Source organism: Coregonus clupeaformis, chromosome 24, assembly GCF_020615455.1.
Source record: "Coregonus clupeaformis isolate EN_2021a chromosome 24, ASM2061545v1, whole genome shotgun sequence".
Lineage (NCBI taxonomy): Eukaryota > Metazoa > Chordata > Actinopteri > Salmoniformes > Salmonidae > Coregonus > Coregonus clupeaformis.
The window spans coordinates 39,263,352-39,282,708 of record NC_059215.1 but is presented as its reverse complement, the minus strand read 5'-3'; the positions used below and the strand labels follow the sequence as shown (position 1 = coordinate 39,282,708).

Below are 19,357 nucleotides of genomic sequence, written 5' to 3'. Positions count from 1 at the left end.
CAAAATCTCATCTGAAATCCAACCAAGAAGATAATGTGAATAGCTCACTGGCAGAAAATGCAAAGTGGATAATGGTTGGCTACCAAAAAAGTCCAAGTGAGTGACCTTTGACTGGCTAAGAACAATGGTGCGTATGCACGTTGTCCTCTGTGAAGACAGGCATACAAATGGACACACTTGCAAACAAAAAAATTATGTGCAAGGTAAGCAGTTACAACGAGCTTGTCCACCTACAGTAATAAAAACATGAGACAAAGGCAGTTTTATCGAGACCCAGATGAGACATGCTAGGATCTGGGATGCCTCAGTGGAACTGTCCTTATGGAGAAGAGCCACAACACTGGACACAATTGTACTGCTCCGATTGTGTTTCAAATGTCAATGTCAGCATTTTGGAATATTGATACATTTCTCTCTGAATAACAGTTCTGCGTTTACAGAATCAAAGACAAACCACTGGTAATGTGAGGTTAAATTGTGAGTGTGCGATGGTGGTGAGAGGGACAATTTGCATGAACCAAATACCTGTGAACGCTTGACTTATATAAAAGGTTGGTTTATGTAAAGACCAAGATTAGGCAACCCAAACACTGAGTCTTCAATTCAAAACACACACAAATATCCAAGCATCTTGGTCATGTAAGAGGACCCAAACTGGGCCAGAAAACCATGGCAGTGTGACATAGATAGTCCCAGATCTCTGCCTGCATCTCCCATTCCCAAGGCGTTACAACTTTACAATATAGATCAGAGGGCAACACAGAGCTACAATACCAAAGAGCGGTAAACAAGTCAAGTGACATCCAGTCCACTGTGGCCAAGCTTCATGGAATAAGCAGACATCATGGAATTCCTTTTACATTTGACTGTTTCCAGATATAATTGAACAGAATCTGCTTGCATAGCTAATGATGAAATCTAAGGCTTCTAAGTAATTAAGATCTCATTGGTGAAGTCTATGTACATAATTTCAGTCTCATAATCAAAACATGTAAACATTATCAACTTGAAGGCTGGCAGACAACTCATTTCACCAAAGCTAATGTAAACACTAAAAGCATGCACCAGACGACAACTCTAAATTAATTCTACATAAAAAACAGTAAACCTGTCTCTGTGTAAAGATAACAGTTTTGTTTGAACATGTGTTTGTAACTACTTTTGTATGGACTGTCATCTAGGACAAGAGATGAAGTTGCTGACAGCTATACTCAATTTTGCCCTCTTCATCTGATTTTAGGTAATGTAATCTGATGGACATGACTCTGGACAGGTCCCTAGACCAAATGCTCAGTCCCCCCCCCCCAACCAAGTTAAGTGAAAGAGTTACTTATATTCAACTAGTGCTTGAGAATCTGTGTGTGATAAGAAATTAGTGTGCGTGATTAAACATTGAATTTTTATCAAAGTAAATGAAATTGAAATGCGATTCAAAACATTTTATTTACAAACTTCAAAAAAAGATCTTAAAGCCATCCATTGTTACATGTCCATTCACAAACTATGTACTGTACAGGCTTTGCTAACCATGCTAGCACATACCCTTAGACTTCCAGTCATTGTGGCAATGCTAGTTAGCATTGGCTCGCAAAACTACTTCTAACTTCCCAAAGTATCCCTTTAACTAAATGGAATTTACTGACAGTCACTTGTTGCTGACTGAATCGATTTATAAATAAATACTTAAATTCAAGTAGAAAGCTATGAAAAAGAGCAGTTGGTACAACTGAAAACATTGAATACTGAGGGAACTAGCTTTCATTTTCCATTAGGATATATAGATTAAAATGAACATCTGGATGATATGAAGATGAACAAGAACAAAAGCACTGGATGACATTTTCTCTCTGCTAATGAGTGGTTTGACCGCCCGTGACTGGTTGTCCTGAAATTCACACACTTTGGGTCAGTTGTCTAATATCACATTTCTCAAGTCATGGAACACAAGAATTGACATGTTCTAGTAAAATCAACATAAAAATTCCCCTTACAAACAAAAACAGAACAAAATAGTAAAAAAAATAAAAATATGAATGAATAAATATGCACTGTCATAAATACATTAATTTGGTAAATTCAAACTTTGAACAAAAAAAAAAAAAGTACTTTAAGTATGGTATGAATGAAAAGAAGAACAAGTCTGATGATGCCAGGGTATCATAATAAACACAAGAACTGGAGTTTAAAGCTCTTGCTGAAGAGACTCAAGGCTAGGGACTTGGTGGAGGAGGTGGGCTGGCCTTCCCTCTTCCCAAAGTGTTGGGTTGAGACAGTAGGTCTATGTATGTCATGAGGGGGGCAGTAACAGTCAGCAGTAACAGAAATTAAAAGATCTGTTGTTTATTAAACAGAACCAGGTCACACACCTGACTCCCCCCCTCAGTAAATCAATGTACCGGTACGTTGAATACTATAACCTTTGTTATACAGTGAATTTAACAGAATATGTGGTCTAAGTCTAATCCAGAATCATCTTTACAATGAGCTCACAACGAAGTCTGTAATGACAGTCTGTGACCACATTTTCGAAAGACACCCTCTTCTTTAGGCCAATAGCAGTTGACGGTGACATTTGGTCGCTTCAGAGAATGATCACTCTCTAGAGAGTGCTTTAAGTTGTACTTTCTTTTGGCAAAGCTATTTTTGAATTCTCTCAAATGATTTTGGTTTGACAATGACCTCTTGAACACTGTTTTTCAGTTGAAATCACATATGCCAGAGATGAAACAAAGGAACAGAAAACGAGTGTTCAAGCCATCCACAGACAGAGCGAGCCATTATGACAGAGGTTCTCTACTCTAGAACACCTGGGTACACAATGCAGAAACAGACAGGGAAGGAGACAGACACAGAGTGGTCACGGGTCATATTTGCATCACTTAGAAAAGCTACAGTAAGACTATGGTTGAGATCCAGGTCCAAGGACTGCCCGTCTCGCGGTTTCTCTACTCCCACTAGGTAACATTCAGAGACCGAGGCAAGGCATTTTCAATTCACCGTCCCTTTGGACAGTTGGCGCTTCGCAAGAGCACAGTTTTCACATCATCACCTACAGACAGGCAATCAATTAGAAACATGTAGAAGATGACATAAGAGATGGAAACCAGATCTTCCCAAAAGTGATGCCTGTCCCCAAGATCTGCGTTAAAGGCGTAAATAAGCGTAGATTCTTTGAGTTGAAGGTTCTTACTTTTCCATTTTCACCATCAAAGAGCCTAACTGTTTCTTTGACTTCAGTCTCGACAAGTCCATTTTCTGATTATCATCTCATTTCTCAAAAAACTAAACAACACTTCTGTCCTGGCAGTAAATATAACAGCAAATCAAATTGATTTTAAAAACAGTTGTGACATTTTTAGAGTAGGACTACCATATAAAATAATATTCAGTAGCAAATAAAGACAATCAAGAACAATATCATGTAACTGATATTGTGCCATACCATAATTACTACCAACTATGTCTATCAAATTGACTTATTAACGCTAGTCTATTGTCAGTTAGTTATTAACCTTGTCTATCATTAACTGTTGGAAAAATGCAACCAAGCAAATTAGCCAGTCTTCTCAACAAACAGTACACCTCGGTGGCGATTCAGGGTCACTGCAGGTCCAAACCCAGCAGTCGCTTCAGTGATTTGTATAAGCCAGTACAGAACAACATTTTGGAAGCCCCCCAAGTCCATTTTCTTTTTCTTCTACGTTCTCTCTGGTGCTCAGTTTTCTTCTCTTTTCTTCTTTTTAAATAAGATATTCAGCATAAGGATTTGTTGCTTTGTCCAGTTTGTGTTATATCCCAATACAGACTCGTTTTTTTTGAAAGGCGCGCATGTTGCACTTGGGATGGGGAAAAGGGCTAGTGGAGGTGGATAGGGCTTGGTTGTCCCTTCCTTTCCTCTCCAGATCTCCTCGCACCAGCAACCCACTAACTGTCCCCTATAACCCACATGGCTCAAGGCTCTCATTGTTCCATCACCTCAATGACATCATCATCGTCGTTTTTGCTGTCTGAGCTGCTACCGGCGTTCTCTGCTGAGCCGTGGGTGTCAGAGCGACCCAGCCCCGCCCCCATAAGGCCGGAGGAGGGGAAGTGGGAGAGAAAGCTGGAGCCAGCAGGGCCTGGGGTGGCAGCCGGGAGCCCCCCGGGGAGCAGCGAGCTAGGGTACATACCCACGGACTGGCCGTAGGACATGGGGAAGCCTGGGGGCAGCATGCCAGCCATACCAGCACCCAGCATGAAGGGAGCCAGGGAGGCAGAGTCAGAGGAGGCCGAGAAGGAGCTGGTAGTGGTGGAGGAGGAAGACCTGGAGGAGGAGCTAGGTAGGGTGCCGTCCCCCAGGCCGAAGGGGTCAGAGGTCATGGGGAACATGAGACATGGGTCACCCAGCTGGCTGTGGGGCTGGAAGTAGGGTGAGCCGGCCCCCATGAAAAGGGGCTGCTCAATGGAACCCATCATGGCTGGGTTGAGGCCCATGGGCGGGAAGCCATAGCCCCCTGCGAAGGGTAAGGCCTGGGGGGGCAACGGGGCCGAGGTGCACTTGCCGGGGGCCAGCTGCTTGTTGTTGGCCCATTCATCGGCAGACGGGGTGGAGGCTTTGCGCTTGGTGGCCTTCAGGTCCAGGGCGGCCGTGGAGTCTGTGTTTGGCTGGGCCGCGGTGTGTCTCCAGGGCTTGGCATGGCTGGTCATGCTGCTGCCATTGGTGCTCTCTGCCAGCGCTGTCTCCAAGACTCCTGCAGACGGAGCCTTGGAGGCCTGCTGCTGCTGGATCTTGTTTCCGGCTGCAGCTGTGTACCTCTGGAGCTCGCTCAGGATCTCAGGGCTGTCGGGGGAGAGCGGGCGAGTCACACAGCCGCTGGTGCCGTTCGTCGAGGCCTCCTCCGATGCCTTCTGGGTGTCTGAGGGAAGGGAGGAGAGACAGACGGGTTAGATACTGCTCTCTGGTCTAGACTAACAGAAACCATCAGCACTGGATAAAAACAGATCCATATGGACCAAAATGAGTTGAACTTAAATTGACTACGGGTTGAGTTGGGATTGTTACCTTTGGGTGCAACGGCTGAGTTCTCCTCCCCTGCCTTGAGCTTGCTTGCAGCGCGGATGGCAAAGATCCTCCCGTCACAGGTCCTGATGTAGGTCCCTTTGGTTCCTCTAATGACGTGGATGCTCTCTCCTGCACTGATCCTGGCCTTGACATCAGTTGAACTGTTGGTTCCAGGTATCACGATATCTGTGGTGGTGACTATCTTCTGGACGAAGACGCCTGCCTTCTGCAGGTAGTTGACGGGAAAGCCTGAGCTGGAGTCAGAGTCTGCTGTGGGGGTGGAGGCATGAGATGCCTGGCGAGGCATCATGGGAACTGGAGTTGACTGAACGGGGCGGTCGCTGGCCACCGGCTTCTCATCTTGGCGAGGGGGTGGGCGCCTGAAAGGGGGGCAAGGGAAAGGAAAGATGAGAGGGTGGCGAATTGGCAGTCCAAATTGACAGTGGAGGGTTAAAGATTCTATCAACAGTTTAAAATAATTAAAAAACGTGGTATCACATTGACTGTATGCAATTGTAATATTGTACAGTATGTTACTAAGAAAATAGATTGATCTGGTGAAAACAGGAACTAAAAGCATGTCTGTTTTTGGGGACCATCTCACCAGTTGCGCTGGCTGAAGGCAGGGATGTTGGTGAGGCTCTGGTCGCTGGCTGGGTAATAGTGGGCGTAAGAGGGGCGCGTGTAGGGCACCGACGCACGCTTCTCGTCCTCGTAGCTCTTTTTGGCAGCCTTCTTCTCGGCTTTGGTGAGCTTCATCTCCTGCCGGTCAATCAGGAGAGACTCGTGGTGGAAGGGTTGCTAGAGAGACAGACATGGAGAGTAGTTTGAGTAAAATGTCTCTAAGTAAAATTATACCCTGAGTGTACAAAACATTAGGAACACCTTCCTAATATTGAGTTGCACCCCCCCAGGCTCCAATGCTTCCCAGAGTTGTGTCAAGTTGGCTGGATGTCCTTTGGGTGGTGGACCATTCTTGATACACACGGGAAACTGTTGAGCATGAAAAACCCAGCAGCGTTGCAGTTCTTGAGACCCTCAAACCAGTGCGCCTGGCACCTACTACCATACCCCGTTCAAAGGCACTTAAATATTTTGTCTTGCTCATTCACCCTCTGAATGGCACACATACACAATCCTTGTCTCAATTGTCTCAAGGCTTAAAAATCCTTCTTTAACCCGTCCCCTTCATCTACACTTATCGAATTGGATTTAACAGGTGACATCAATAAGGGATCATAGCTTTCACCTGGTCAGTCTATGTCATGTACGCTCAGTGTAAATAATACAGAAGTTATTGAAAAGTTGGGCACCAAACCCTTCCCATATGAAATAGTGAAATCTAGTGTAGTTCTAACCTTGGTGACCAGATGTGGGTGTATAATACAGTATGGTGTTTATAGATATGTATATACCTTGGTGATGAGGGTAGTACCTAGCTTACCACCTAGCTTACCTTGGTGATGAAATGAGTCCCTTTTGGGTAGTTTAATTTGGCCCATTTTAACATTATGTCATGAAGAGCACATGTTCAACTTATGTTTTCCCATCTCAAGAGGTTAAATTAACAAATTACTATAGTAAGTGCCTATTAAGTACGAAATAAAGTAACAGGGTTGACGATTTCATCTTAAATTAGCCATGAATCTCCTTGTGACAAGGGGAAAGAAAGCTTATTGTGTGCAACAGGGAGGGGCGATTGAATGCAAGCTTCACAAAAAAATAGCACATTTATTTAAAACAATTCTAGCCTGTATGGGTAACAAGGTGTGATGCTCGACCCACTCAGTTTTCCAGCACAAAACACCAGAAAATGGCCAAAAAGAGTAGAACCAGCTCACCTGCTTTTGCACTATGATTTGACTATTAGATGTTCAATGTTTTTTTTTTTTTAAAGGAATAGTTTCACCATATTCAAATGAGAGGAGTTCAGTTCAAGTAACAGGGTTGAGCTTAAAATGAGGGACAGGTCGTTTTTTTTTTTACCTTAAAATGAATCACTAATCGCATGAAATAAATGATAATCTTCAGAAATGACTTTGTCAAAGCAACAAAATAACTAGGGCTTTACAATGCTGGGGTTAAGTGGATTCAAATCGTCCTAGAAGTCAGAGTGCACAGAGGGACATGTCAAAATGCAGAATAAAAACAGGCTTTTAAAATTCAATATCGGTGCACAATATTTACTTAAAATATCAAAAAAGGGACTCATTTTGTGGAACGACCCAGATATATATCCAGTGTAGTTCTAACCTTGGGGAAGAGGTGAGGGTAGAGCTGGCAGGCCTAGATGTGTATATAGGTGATCTGTTACCTTGGTGACTAAGTGAGGGTAGAGTTGGCAGGCCTGTCTGATGCTCGCCTCCATCTCCTGGTGGGGCTGCAGCTGCACCTGTGACACGTCAGGCTCCTCCTCGACAAAGTGCAGAAGAGACTCCACCTCCCTCCGCGTGAACGACAGCATCGGGTTCAGGTCATCCACCACTCGGTCTGCAGAGAAGAGAGAGGGATTGAAGGAAGAGAAGGAGTTAGTCTACTACACAAATACAGAGGAGAAGATTGTGTGCCTTTAAACCATCCCTGTGTGTATAGGGCCATCAACAGCTAAATGAAAAGGTATCTGCGTGTGACATGAAACGTGGCATATAGCAAACCCTGGCCATGTATAAAATGGAATAAATCTGATGTTATTTTTCAACTAAATTCTAAGAGTGTGGGCCTTCTCTTTTTGTGTACACAGCATAGCTGAAATTGGAGCGGACCGATGTAATGTGTTAAAAAAACAATGGCAAACTATGTCAAAGCACTTTGGCAGTGGTGCACGAGTAGGGATGCATGGAGTGCACTTAGCCTGAGAGGAGTCTGACTTCACAGAGTCTGACAGAGCTCAGAGGACTGCTGTACTTCACAGCACACACTGTTTAGCATGCTAGTGAAGTGGACTGGCCAGATGAAGTGCACTTAGCAGGGGAGGCTTGGGGTAAGTGTAGACTCTGCAGTACTGATAGCAGAAGTTCATGTAATAGTAGGCCTAGTAGACTTGGCTGGAGGAAGCAGAGGTGTCTTGGTAGGCCAGTGTGTAGTCTATGTACACTACTTGTCAAAAGTTTTAGGACACCTACTCATTCAAGGGTTTTTCTTTATTTTTACTATTTTCTACATTGCCGAATAATAGTGAGGATATCAACATTTTGAAATAACACATATGGAATCATGTAGTAACCAAAAAAAAAGTGTTAAACAAATCAAATTATATTTTATATTTGAGATTCTTCAAATAGCCACCCTTTGCCTTGACGATAGCTTTGCACACTCTTGGCATTCTCTCAACCAGCTTCACCTGGAATGCTTTTCCAACAGTCTTGAAGGAGTTCCCAAATATGCTGAGCAATTGTTGGCTGCTTTTCCTTCACTCTGCTGTCCGACTCATCCCAAACCATCAAAGTTCTTGAAAATGTCCAGATTGACTGACCTTCATGTCTTACAGTAATGATGGACTGTCATTTCTCTTTGCTTATTTGAGCAGTTCTTGCCATAATATGGACTTGGTCTTTTACCAAATAGGGCTATCTTCTGTATACCCCACCTACCTTGTCACAACACAACTGATTGGCTCAAACGCATTAAGAAGGAAAGGAATCCCACAAATTAACTTTTAAGAAGGCACACCTGTTAATTGAAATGCATTCCAGGTGACTACTTCATGAAGCTGTTTGAGAGAATGCCAAGAGTGTGCAAAGCTGTCATCAAGGCAAAGGGTGGCTATTTGAAGAATCTCAAAAATATTTTGATTTGTTTAACACTTTTTTGGTTACTTCATGATTCCAGATGTGTTATTTCATAGTTTTGATGTCTTCACTATTATTCTACAATGTAGAAAATAGTTAAAATAAAAATAAAAACTTGAATGAGTAGGTGTTCTAAAATTTTTGACCGGTAGTGTAGTCAGCATCTATTCTATTCCATTCTATGTGTTTTTTTGGTTAGCTGGTTACTTACCAGACATGCCCTGCTTGGAGATCTGTCGGTCATAGATTTTCTTCTCCAGGGTGAAGTCACAGACCAGGCGGTAGATGTGGCAGGGTTTCTTCTGGCCGTAGCGGTACACTCTACACACGGCCTGGGCGTCGTGACAGGGGTTCCAGGAGGCATCGAAAACCACCACGCGGTTAGCCCCGATCAGGTTCACCCCCAGACAGCCAGCCCTGGGGACGGGGAGACGCACACGTCACTGACCTGAGGTGTGTGTGTGTGTTTGTGTGTGTAGGACTGTGCACGTGTGTGAGAGAGAGTGTGAATGAGGGATAGTGTTTGTAACAAGTGTGGGTTACAAGTGTGACTATACAGAAGTATGATTATAAACAAATTATAATTATTTCTACCAGTGTGTTCCTGAGAAGGTCTATTACCTGGTGGACAGCAGAAAGACCAAGGTGGAGGTGTTGGATGGGTCGTTGAACTGGTTGATGAGTCTCTCTCTCTCTGAGGCAGACGTGCTCCCATCCAGTCCTAAAGAAAGGAACCATAGAAAGAGTCAATCCCTGTCTCCAACACACAGAACCAAGAACAATGGAGAGATATCAAGATCACCAGCAGGTGGCGATAGCCAATGTAAGTCAATGGGAAAAGTTGCAGCATGGGTTTGGAGAGGCTGAATGACAGTTCGTATAGCTACAGTAAAAGATATCACTGGATAAATGGAGTCAGAGACAAGTGGTGACAGCGGTGGATGTCAATACCCCATAATGACAAAGCAAAAAAAGGTTTTTAGAAATGTTTGCAAATGTTAAAAAACGGAAATATCACATTTACATAAGTATTCAGACCCTTTACTCAGTACTTTGCTGAAGCACCTTTGACAGCGTTTACAGCCTCAAGTCTTCTTAGGTATGATGCTAAAAGTTTTGCACACCTGTATTTGGGGAGTTTCTCTCATTCTTCTCTGCAGATCCTCTCAAGCTCTGTCAGATTAGATGGGGAGCGTCGCTGCACAGCTATTTCCAGGTCTCGCCAGAGATCGGGTTCGATCGGTTTATAATATAATATGCCATTTAGCAGACACTTTTATCCAAAGCGACTTACAGTCATGTGCGCATACATTTTTACGTATGGGTGGCCCGGGGATCGAACCCACTACCCTGGTGTTACAAGCGCCATGCTCTACCAATTGAGCTACCACCAGGCTTGGGTTCAAGTCTGGGCTCTGGTTGGGCCACTCAAGGACATCAGACTTGCCCCGAAGCCACTCCTGCGTTGTCTTGGCTGTGTACTTAGTGTCGTTGTCCTGTTGGAAGGTGAATCTCTGCCCCAGTCTGAGGTTCTCAGCACCCTGGAGCAGGTTTTCTTCAAGGATCTCTCAGTACTTTCCTCCGTTCATCTTTCCCTCGATTCTGACTAGTCTCCCAGTCCCTGCCGCTGAAAAACATCCCCACAGGATGATGCTGCCACCACCATGCTTCACCGTAGTGATGGTATTGGCCAGGTGATGAGCAGTGCCTGGTTTCCTCCAGACGTGATGCTTGGCATTCAGGATGAAGAGTTCAATCTTGGTTTCATCAGACCAGATAATCTTGTTGCTCATGGTCCGAGAGTCCTTTAGGTGCCTTTCGGCAAACTCCAAGCGGGCTGTCATGTGCCTTTTACTGAGGAGTGGCTTCCGTCTGAGCACTCTACCATAAAAGTCTGATTGGTGGAGTGCTGCAGAGATGGTTGTCCTTCAGGAAAGTTCTCCCATCTCCACAGAATAACTCTGGAGCTCTGTCAGAGTGACCATCGTGTTCTTGGTCACCTCCCTGACCAAGGCCCTTCTCCCTGATTGCTCAGTTTGGCCGGGCGGCCAGATCTAGGAAGAGTCTTGGTGGTCCCAAACTGCTTCCATTTAAGAATGATGGAGGCCACAGTGTTCTTGGGGACCTTCAATGCTGCAGAAATGTTTTGGTACCCTTCCCCAGATCTGTGCCACGACACAATCCTGTCTCGGAGCTCTACAGACAACTCCTTTGACCTCATGGCTTGGATTTTGCTCTGACATGCACTGACAACTTTGGGACCTTATAGAGACAGGTGTCTGCCTTTCCAAATCATGTCCACTCAATTGAATTTACCACAGGTGGACTCCAATCAAGTTATAGAAACATCAAGGATGACCAAAGGAAACAGGAGGCACCTGAGCTCAATTTCGAATCTCATAGCAAAGGGTCTGAATACTTATGTAAATGAGGTATTTCTGTTTTTTATTTTTAATAAGAATGGCAAAAACCACTGTCATTCTGGGGTATTGTTTATTCCTTTTAGAATAAGGCTGTAACGTGACAAAATGTGGAAAAAGTGAAGGGATCTGAATACCTTCCGAATGCACTGTGTGTGTATTAAAAAAATATATATATATATATATATATGTGTGTGTGTGTGTGTGTGTGTATATATACACACACACACACACACAACTATATACACACACACACATATATATTTATTAAAATACAAAAACACAGTTATGGGAAGCACAAATAAAACATACTGTAGTAGTTGTGATTGCGGAGCCAGTTTTGGTTGTGGCCGTCTCTGGCGCTGCCCGCCGGTATGGGCCTCTTGGCCAGGAACTCCTCAATGACCGAGAGGGTGGACAAACTCTGGCTGCAGGAAACACAGTGGAGAGGGCGATACGGTGAGGAGGGGTCCTTGGAAATTAGAGTCGAACTAATTCAACCGTTTGAGAATAGGTTTTTCCATCTATACAGTACCATTCAAAAGTTTGGACACACCTACTCATTCAAGGGTTTTCTTTATTTTTACTACTTTCTACATTGTAAAATAATAGTGAAGACATCAAAACTATGAAATAACACATATGGAATCATGTAGTAACCAAAAAAAGTTAAATCAAAATATATTTTATATTTGAGATTCTTCAAAGTAGCCACCCTTTACCTTGACAGCATTGCACACTCTTGGCATTCTCTCAACCAGCTTCACCTGGAATGCTTTTCCAACAGTCTTGAAGGAGTTCCCACATATGCTGAGCACTTGTTGGCTGCTTTTTCTTCACTCTGCGGTCCAACTCATCCCAAACCATCTCAATTGGGTTGAGGTCAGGTGATTGTGGAGACCAGGTCATCTGATGCAGCACTCCATCACTCTCCTTCTTGGTCAAATAGCCCTTACACAGCCAGGAGGTGTGTTTTGGGTCATTGTCCTGTTGAAAAACAAATGATAGTCCCACTAAGCGCAAACCAGATGGGATGGCGTATCGCTGCAGAATGCTGTGGTAGCCATGCTGGTTAAGTGTGCCTTGAATTCTAAATAAATCACAGACAGTGTCACCAGCAAAGCACCACCACACTTCCTCCTCCATTCTTCACGGTGGGAACTACACATGCAGAGATCGTTCACCTACTCTGCGTCTCACAAAGACACGGCGGACTCAGACCAAAGGACAGATTTCCACCGGTCTAATGTCCATTGCTCGTGATTCTTGGGCCAAGCAAGTCTCTTCTTCTTATTGGTGTCCCTTATTAGTGGTTTCTTTGCAGCAATTCGACCATGAAGGCCTGATTCACGCAGTCTCCTCTGAACAGTTGATGTTGAGATGTGTCTGTTACTTGAACTCTGTGAAGCATTTATTTGGGCTGCAATCTGAGGTGCAATTAAATCTAATGAACTTATCCTCTGCAGCAGAGGTAACTCTGGGTCTTCCTTTCCTGTGGCGGTCGTCATGAGAGCCAGTTTCATCATAGCGCTTCATGGTTTTTGCGACTGCACTTGAAGAAACTTGAAAAGTTCTTGACATTTTCCAGATTGACTGACTTTCATGTCTTAAAGTAATGATGGACTGTCGTTTCTCTTTGCTTATATTTGAGCTGTTCTTGCCATAATATGGACTTGGTCTTTTACCAAATAGGGCCATCTACTGTATACCAACCCAACCTTGTCACAACACAACTGATTGGCTCAAACGCATTAAGGAAAGAAATCCCACAAATTAACTTTTAACAAGGTACACCAGTTAATTGAAATGCATTCCAGGTGACTACCTCCCGAAGCTTGTTGAGAAAATGCGCTGTCAAAGGCAAAGGGTGGCTACTTTGAAGAATCTCAAAGATAAAATATATTTTGATTTGTTTAACACTTTTTTGGTTACTACATGATTCCATATGTGTTTTTCATAGTTTTGATGTCTTCACTAGTATTCTACAATGTAGAAAATAGTATAAATAAAGAAAAACCCTGGAATGAGTAGGTGTGTCCAAACTTTTGACTGGTATTGTATATGCTTTTGAGTCTTCGTCTTCAAGACTACGTTACATTGCAACAGTTGTTTTAAAAGGGCTGAAAGAAAAACGTGTAAAAACAGTAAACAGAACAGTAAAACGGGAGGTCTTATTTCTGTGCCTACCTGAAGACCAGGATCTTGTCTCCCTTCCTGACGCTCTCGTCGATCAGGTGGAACAGCAGGACCATCTTAGCAGAGTTCTCCAAAACCCCTGGCTTATAGTCAGACATGATCTCCTTCGCCTGCAATGGAGAGAGAGAAAAAAAGAGAGAGAGAGAGGTTGATGAGATAAGTCAGTACGGTGTAATTGTAATGCACAGGTAATAACCTGTTTTCACTGAAACCTATGACAATACCCATTCTTAATGAGCAGTCCTCAAATTGTTTTCCAACCAGCTTAAATCCACGATGACTCAACCAACTGCCACTTAACCTGAGTGGAAAACAAAAAGCTTGGCAGTGAAGTGTGGCTGCGTACCCATTCGTAGGTGATGACCTGATTGGCCCTCTCCTGCAGAGCGTTGAGACTCAGCCCTCCGATGCTGTTGGGGTCCTCCGGAGTCTTGCCCTTCTGGTTGGGGGCGGGGCAACGGGCGTGGCTGTTGGTGATGTCATCCAGTTCCAGGTCCTGCTCATTGGCCAGATTCTCCTTCTGCAGTGCCTCGTACAGCACGTCTGTGTGGTTCCAGATCTGGTCCAGACAAACATTATTACAACATTAGGATGACGTCTGAATGAAATGCGGACATGTATACAGCATATGATATAAATGTACTTCACAACGTTTTTTCACTCCTGTGCATGCCAAAACAGAAACAGACACACACACACACACCTTGCAGCAGACGCAGAAGGCCTTGAGTGGGTTGAGGCTGAGCCAGCCGCTGTTGCCTGCCTCTCTGAAGCGGTTCATAAACTCTGTGTAGAGGGCCCTCTGCAGTGGTGACAGTCGCACCAGTATCACATGCTCATCCTTGGAGGGGAGCTGGTCTCTCAACACGTCATGACCACGCCTGGGAACAAACACAACCCGAGTTAGACCACAAATATCTACGCCATATTCTGTAGATCTCTACATTCATGAAAAAACACAACCATTATCAGACTACAACTAGAATCTCCATTGAAAGTGCTTTTTAGTCCAGGAATAGACTTAATCTGGGAAACTGGCCTATAAAGTATACCAGAAAAGAGATACTGTACTAGCATCAGTTCATGTGGGTTATAACCAGCTGCACCAAGCCAGAGGTCTCCATCTCGCAGTCTCACCTCTGGACAAAGCCCTCCAGCAGGCTATGGAGGACATGACTTCGGTATCTCATCAGTTGGACGTCCTGCGGTGTGCTGTCCACACACTGCCCGTTCAGAATGGGCCTCTCAAACATGTTACTGAACTCCTGCCTGGTACCTAGGAAATCAGGCCTGACAAAGTCCACCATGCACCAGTACTCTATCAGGTTGTTCTGGAGGGGGTAGCCCGTTAGGACCACTCGCCGCCGGGTATGGATGTTCTTCAGGGCCTGTGAGGTGCTGGCGTGGCAGTTCTTAATGCGGTGGCCCTCGTCACAGATCACCACGTCCGGGCCGGGGCGAGACAGGGCCTTCTCTATGCCTATAGGAGGGTAGAGGAAGAGAGAGGGGGATGTCAAGTTAGAGCTATTTCAGGTAAAATGGTAGCCCTAAAGATGTGTATGTAGGAGTACGATCCAAGCAATTACTTTATGTTCAATTCATCTAAGTGACTCATGTTATCGGAGTCACTCATGATGACAGCTGTGAGTCATACTAAAGTGATGGAGCTACTGTGTGATTGGAAACCTGTGCACTCATACAAACATCCTTGAGCACATGAAAAATAATTAACAGAGTTATCTACAGTAACATGGGTTCTAACAAAGGGTTATACATTAATCGAGCAAAAGCCTTGTGTGCAGATGGACTTGCTTTGATGAAAGAAAAACTGCCATAAGCTTCTGGTCTGAAAAGTTTGAAAAGGGCAGACCATGACTGACATAAGTGTTGATTGACTCCAAGTTGACCTTTGACCTACTGACCTTTGAGGAGCTCCTGATGCCGGTCTTCTTCATCCAGGTCGATGACCACCGGTCCTTGGGCCTTCTTGGACTTCTTCCGGCCCGCCACAAAGCTCTTCTTCAGGGACAGCAGGCGGTACATCTCATATCCCATCAGGAGCACACCGCCGTCCCGCGACCAGTCAGAGATCACCTTCGCTCTAGTGGTCATGGTTCTGAGAAAACAGGAAGAGAGAACGCACACAGAAAGAAAGAGAGCGAGACAGAGCACAGATAGAGAGAGAGAGGAGAGAGAACGAGAGTAGTGAGAGAAAAGTGCGATAGCACATCAGCGACAATGTTCCACACATAATAGCACAGCCATTTAAGTAGACTTCAAGTAGTAACACACCTGGGCGATAGATGAGTCATGTTTGTGCATTTATTAATTTATAAATATTTTTTTTTACAAATGTTTCCCTGGTTCCATGTACAGTAGGGAGCATTGACTGATAACTCTGTAGTATGCAATACTGTCTGGTTCGTCTGATGAGCGCAGCCAGGCTTACAGAGAGACTATTAGCACAGAAAACACTGATAGAGCCAGCAGCCAAAGACTTGGCTTCACTTCACTCACAGAGAGGGAGGGAGCAATGGAGGGTGAGGGGTTGATAGAGGACAGGATGAGGAACAGCAAGAAAGGGAGAAAAAGAGAGGGATTGAGCAGAGGAAGCGATTAGGTCACTGGGTCAACTGCTATGACAAGTCTGCAGGAGAGCAGTAGTGTGCAAAGCTGTGTGCGATGGAAAGCCACACTTGATACACAGCAGTGGAGTACTAGAGACATATCTTAGGCAGTTGTGTGATACAGAACACTTAGCAGAAGCAGAGAGAGAGCTGTGAGTGGGAGTGAATTATCTCTTGTCCCTCACAAACACAAACCATGATCAAGCCTAAAAGGCTTCAGCTTTTAAAGAGGAGGGAGTGGGATATCTCCGTTCCCAGAAAGGACGGGAAACTCACTTGTGCTCGTCGTTCAGGATGTGGACCTTGAAGGTGCGCGGGGAGACCTGGGTCGGGTCCACGTCCACAGGTAGCGCCTCAGATGTCGGGAGCCAGAGGTTAAATTCGGCCAGCCAGTTCTGTAACGTGTTGACCTATAGAGAGAGAAAGAAAGAGAGAGGAAGAGTAAATTATCGCAGTCAAGAGACTACAAGCTACATCCAGTATGTAAGTAAGCATTTCACTGTTAGTCTACACCTGTTGTTTACTAAGCATGTGACAAATAAAATGTGATTTGATTTTGATTACAAAGAGAATACAGAATTTAGAGAGAGAACAGAGTACAGGTAGTCACTCACAGGCACGATGGCGAGCACGGTGTGGGCCTGGGTGTGTCTGAGCACGATGTCTATGAAGGAGATGACCTGCAGGGTCTTGCCAAGGCCCATGCTGTGGGCCAGGATACAGCCAAAGCCACTGCTGCTCCCATAGCGCTCCAGAGACTCAATCAGGTTATCATAGAGGAACCGGATCCCACCGATCTGACAGATCAGGAGGGGGGAGAGACAGAAGTGAGATCTTTACAAGTCAACTCATTAGCAGATTGAAAATACTTAATTGTTGAATTTGTTTGACTGCATTGTATCTAATGGTTCGTCTCCATGGGCTCTATGGAGTTTCCCAGAAACAGACAATCTTCATTGAAAGTGCTTTTTAGGCTTAATATGGATCAGGGAAACTGTCCCTATATAAACTGCTAGGCTGCCTGTGCTAACAAGAGAATCCATGTCTGTACTGAGTCAGCAGTACCTGGTGAGGTTTGACGGCCCGGGCCAGGTGAGAGGAGAGGAACACGTCTGCCTCCTCGGCTGGGTGGTTCAGGTTGACCAAGACACGCCCCTGGGCGTCCGGTTGGTTCACAGCGTCGTTGGTGTGGGCGCCGGTCGCCGCCGACCGGTTCTCCACCTCATTGGTGGACTCGCTGCTAATCTGGAGGGCGTCGTCCTCGTCGGAGCTCAGCTCGATCACATCTATGGTTGAGAAAGGAAAAAGAAAATAGGTTTTTGTTAGAAGAGTATTGTAGATGGAAATGGAGAAACATTTCATATATATCTACATCAGGGATGGGCAACTGGCGGCCCCCTTTTGTAGGCCCACGGACCAATTTGTATTATTTTTGGGGGGACTCAGTCGGGGTCTGAACTTACTGTGGAGCGTTAGAATAATAGAATACACAAGGTGCAATTCCGAAATTAGATTGTTAAGTTAGTCTTGCGGCCAGCTATCTAAACTTGTAGTAAGCATGGTCGAATTACCGATCGGGGTGGGGCCCATTGATCATCAGTTATATTACAAATTGCAAACATTTGCCTCCACCCTATGGCAAAATGTGTAGAATTGCAGGAAATTAGCTGTAAAACGTATTTTTGTAAAAAATCTTCCCTGTCAGGAGAAGTGCCGCTAAAATGTTTTGCTCGTGAGCCACTTCGGCCCCTCATGATGAGTTCTGTTTTTTTTTTGTGACCCCCGCCCCCATCAAAGTGGCCCATCCCTGATCTACATAATACCCAGTTTCCATTGCAGTGTGCAGGTGCCTTTTGATCAAATCAATAATTTAGATAATTATGTTACACAATACTGCCTAACATACAAATAAATAAAATATCATATTTTATTAGTTTCAATAATACACAATTTCTCCAAAACATGGCATGTGTTTTCACAAATTCTATAAAATAAATGCAATGTTTTCAGGCATCATATTTGTCTTAGTATCTTTAGGCAAACAAATCTTTTAAAAAAGTTCCCACCTGACCTGTCCTCGTTTCAAATAGCGACGTCAAAATCTGTTTGCCAAACGAAATTTAAAAAAGTAATAAAAAAAATCCATATCTTCTAAATGGCTCTCCACATCATCTATATTAAGTGATAAGTAACGTTTGTTAGACTTTAGATGTGGCATGGCGGAGGGGAAGAGAGGGGAGGGCGATAGAGGTCTTATATAAATCTAGCGAATAGGGGGTTATACAAGCTGGATTATAGTAGTGGAGGATGGGTTTACATAACCCTGGGCAGAAATGTCACCGCACTGCCTGGGCTGGGGCTGGCTGGGGTTAACCAGTTATTTGCTCCATAAACCCACTTCCATTCCAGACGTAGTCACCTTATCTGCCTTCCCTCTTAACCAGGACCTAGCAACGCCAGACTGGTCTCTGATAAAGCCAGTGGGGTGGGTTGGAAGGGTGTTCAATTGGGAACGGATCTGTTCAGGGTGGATCTATGTCCACAAGCAGACTGGTGTGTGTGTGTTTGTGTGTTAATAAGTGACAGAGTTTGTTTGTGTGTGTGTGTGTGTCATGGCAGTGGAGGAAAAGCACATGATGCCCACCAGAGCTTATGTAGTTCTATACTACAGCGACTCTCCTTCACTAGCCAGCTAATCCATCTAAGACTGCTCAGAGCCAGTCCCAGTCCCTAACTACCCCATGCTGCTATTTGGAGCACTATTTTGACTATATTTCATGAAGCACTTTCATAAAGTACACAGCGAGACCATTTCCCATACTTGACATACAGTAACTATCTGACCCACATTTGATCCCATTTACAAAACCTGGGGTTCAAAGGTCATTTCTGTTTATAGGTAATAATGAGTGACATTGAAAGGCTAGAGAAATGGGTCATAACATTACCAAGTATATCAAACATGGAAGTCTGGCCGTCTGGCACAGGAGGACCACAGTCAGTCTCTATTACATGTGTAATATATGTGTAATAATATGTAATGTGTGACAGACCCTGAGTCTTCTCTATTTTAATGAGCGATACTAATCGGTGTCTCATAGTGACTGGGGTCTCACCTTCTTTTGGGGCATGTGCTTCTGTGATCAGAGCCTTGGAGTCGTCCTCGCTGACATTAGTGCTGCTGTAAATGGTGTCCAGGCAGATCACATGGTCCCGTTCGGCCACGCTAGCAGACAGACTCTGAGACAGATCTCCTGGAGGGGACAGAGACAGAGATGCAGTGGT

General features: G+C 44.5%; 1 protein-coding gene across 2 annotated transcripts in view; it reads right to left on the bottom strand.

Moving 5' to 3' along the window:
* Window positions 1-1,424: 1,424 nt before the first annotated feature.
* LOC121538167 (helicase ARIP4-like) overlaps window positions 1,425-19,357 on the bottom strand; it is a 58,221-nt gene continuing 40,288 nt past the window's right edge. For both annotated transcript variants that reach the window (XM_041845962.2, XM_041845963.2), the window contains 16 exons: window positions 19,189-19,326; window positions 17,138-17,358; window positions 16,687-16,869; window positions 16,349-16,482; window positions 15,368-15,561; window positions 14,583-14,925; window positions 14,149-14,326; window positions 13,792-14,004; window positions 13,437-13,555; window positions 11,562-11,677; window positions 9,451-9,550; window positions 9,041-9,246; window positions 7,356-7,531; window positions 5,646-5,842; window positions 5,042-5,421; window positions 1,425-4,895 (listed from right to left, as the gene is read on the bottom strand). In XM_041845962.2, the coding sequence (XP_041701896.2) occupies window positions 3,961-4,895; window positions 5,042-5,421; window positions 5,646-5,842; window positions 7,356-7,531; window positions 9,041-9,246; window positions 9,451-9,550; window positions 11,562-11,677; window positions 13,437-13,555; window positions 13,792-14,004; window positions 14,149-14,326; window positions 14,583-14,925; window positions 15,368-15,561; window positions 16,349-16,482; window positions 16,687-16,869; window positions 17,138-17,358; window positions 19,189-19,326 (3,833 nt within the window). In that variant the 3' untranslated portion in view covers window positions 1,425-3,960. The remainder of the gene's footprint in view (window positions 4,896-5,041; window positions 5,422-5,645; window positions 5,843-7,355; window positions 7,532-9,040; window positions 9,247-9,450; window positions 9,551-11,561; window positions 11,678-13,436; window positions 13,556-13,791; window positions 14,005-14,148; window positions 14,327-14,582; window positions 14,926-15,367; window positions 15,562-16,348; window positions 16,483-16,686; window positions 16,870-17,137; window positions 17,359-19,188; window positions 19,327-19,357) is intronic.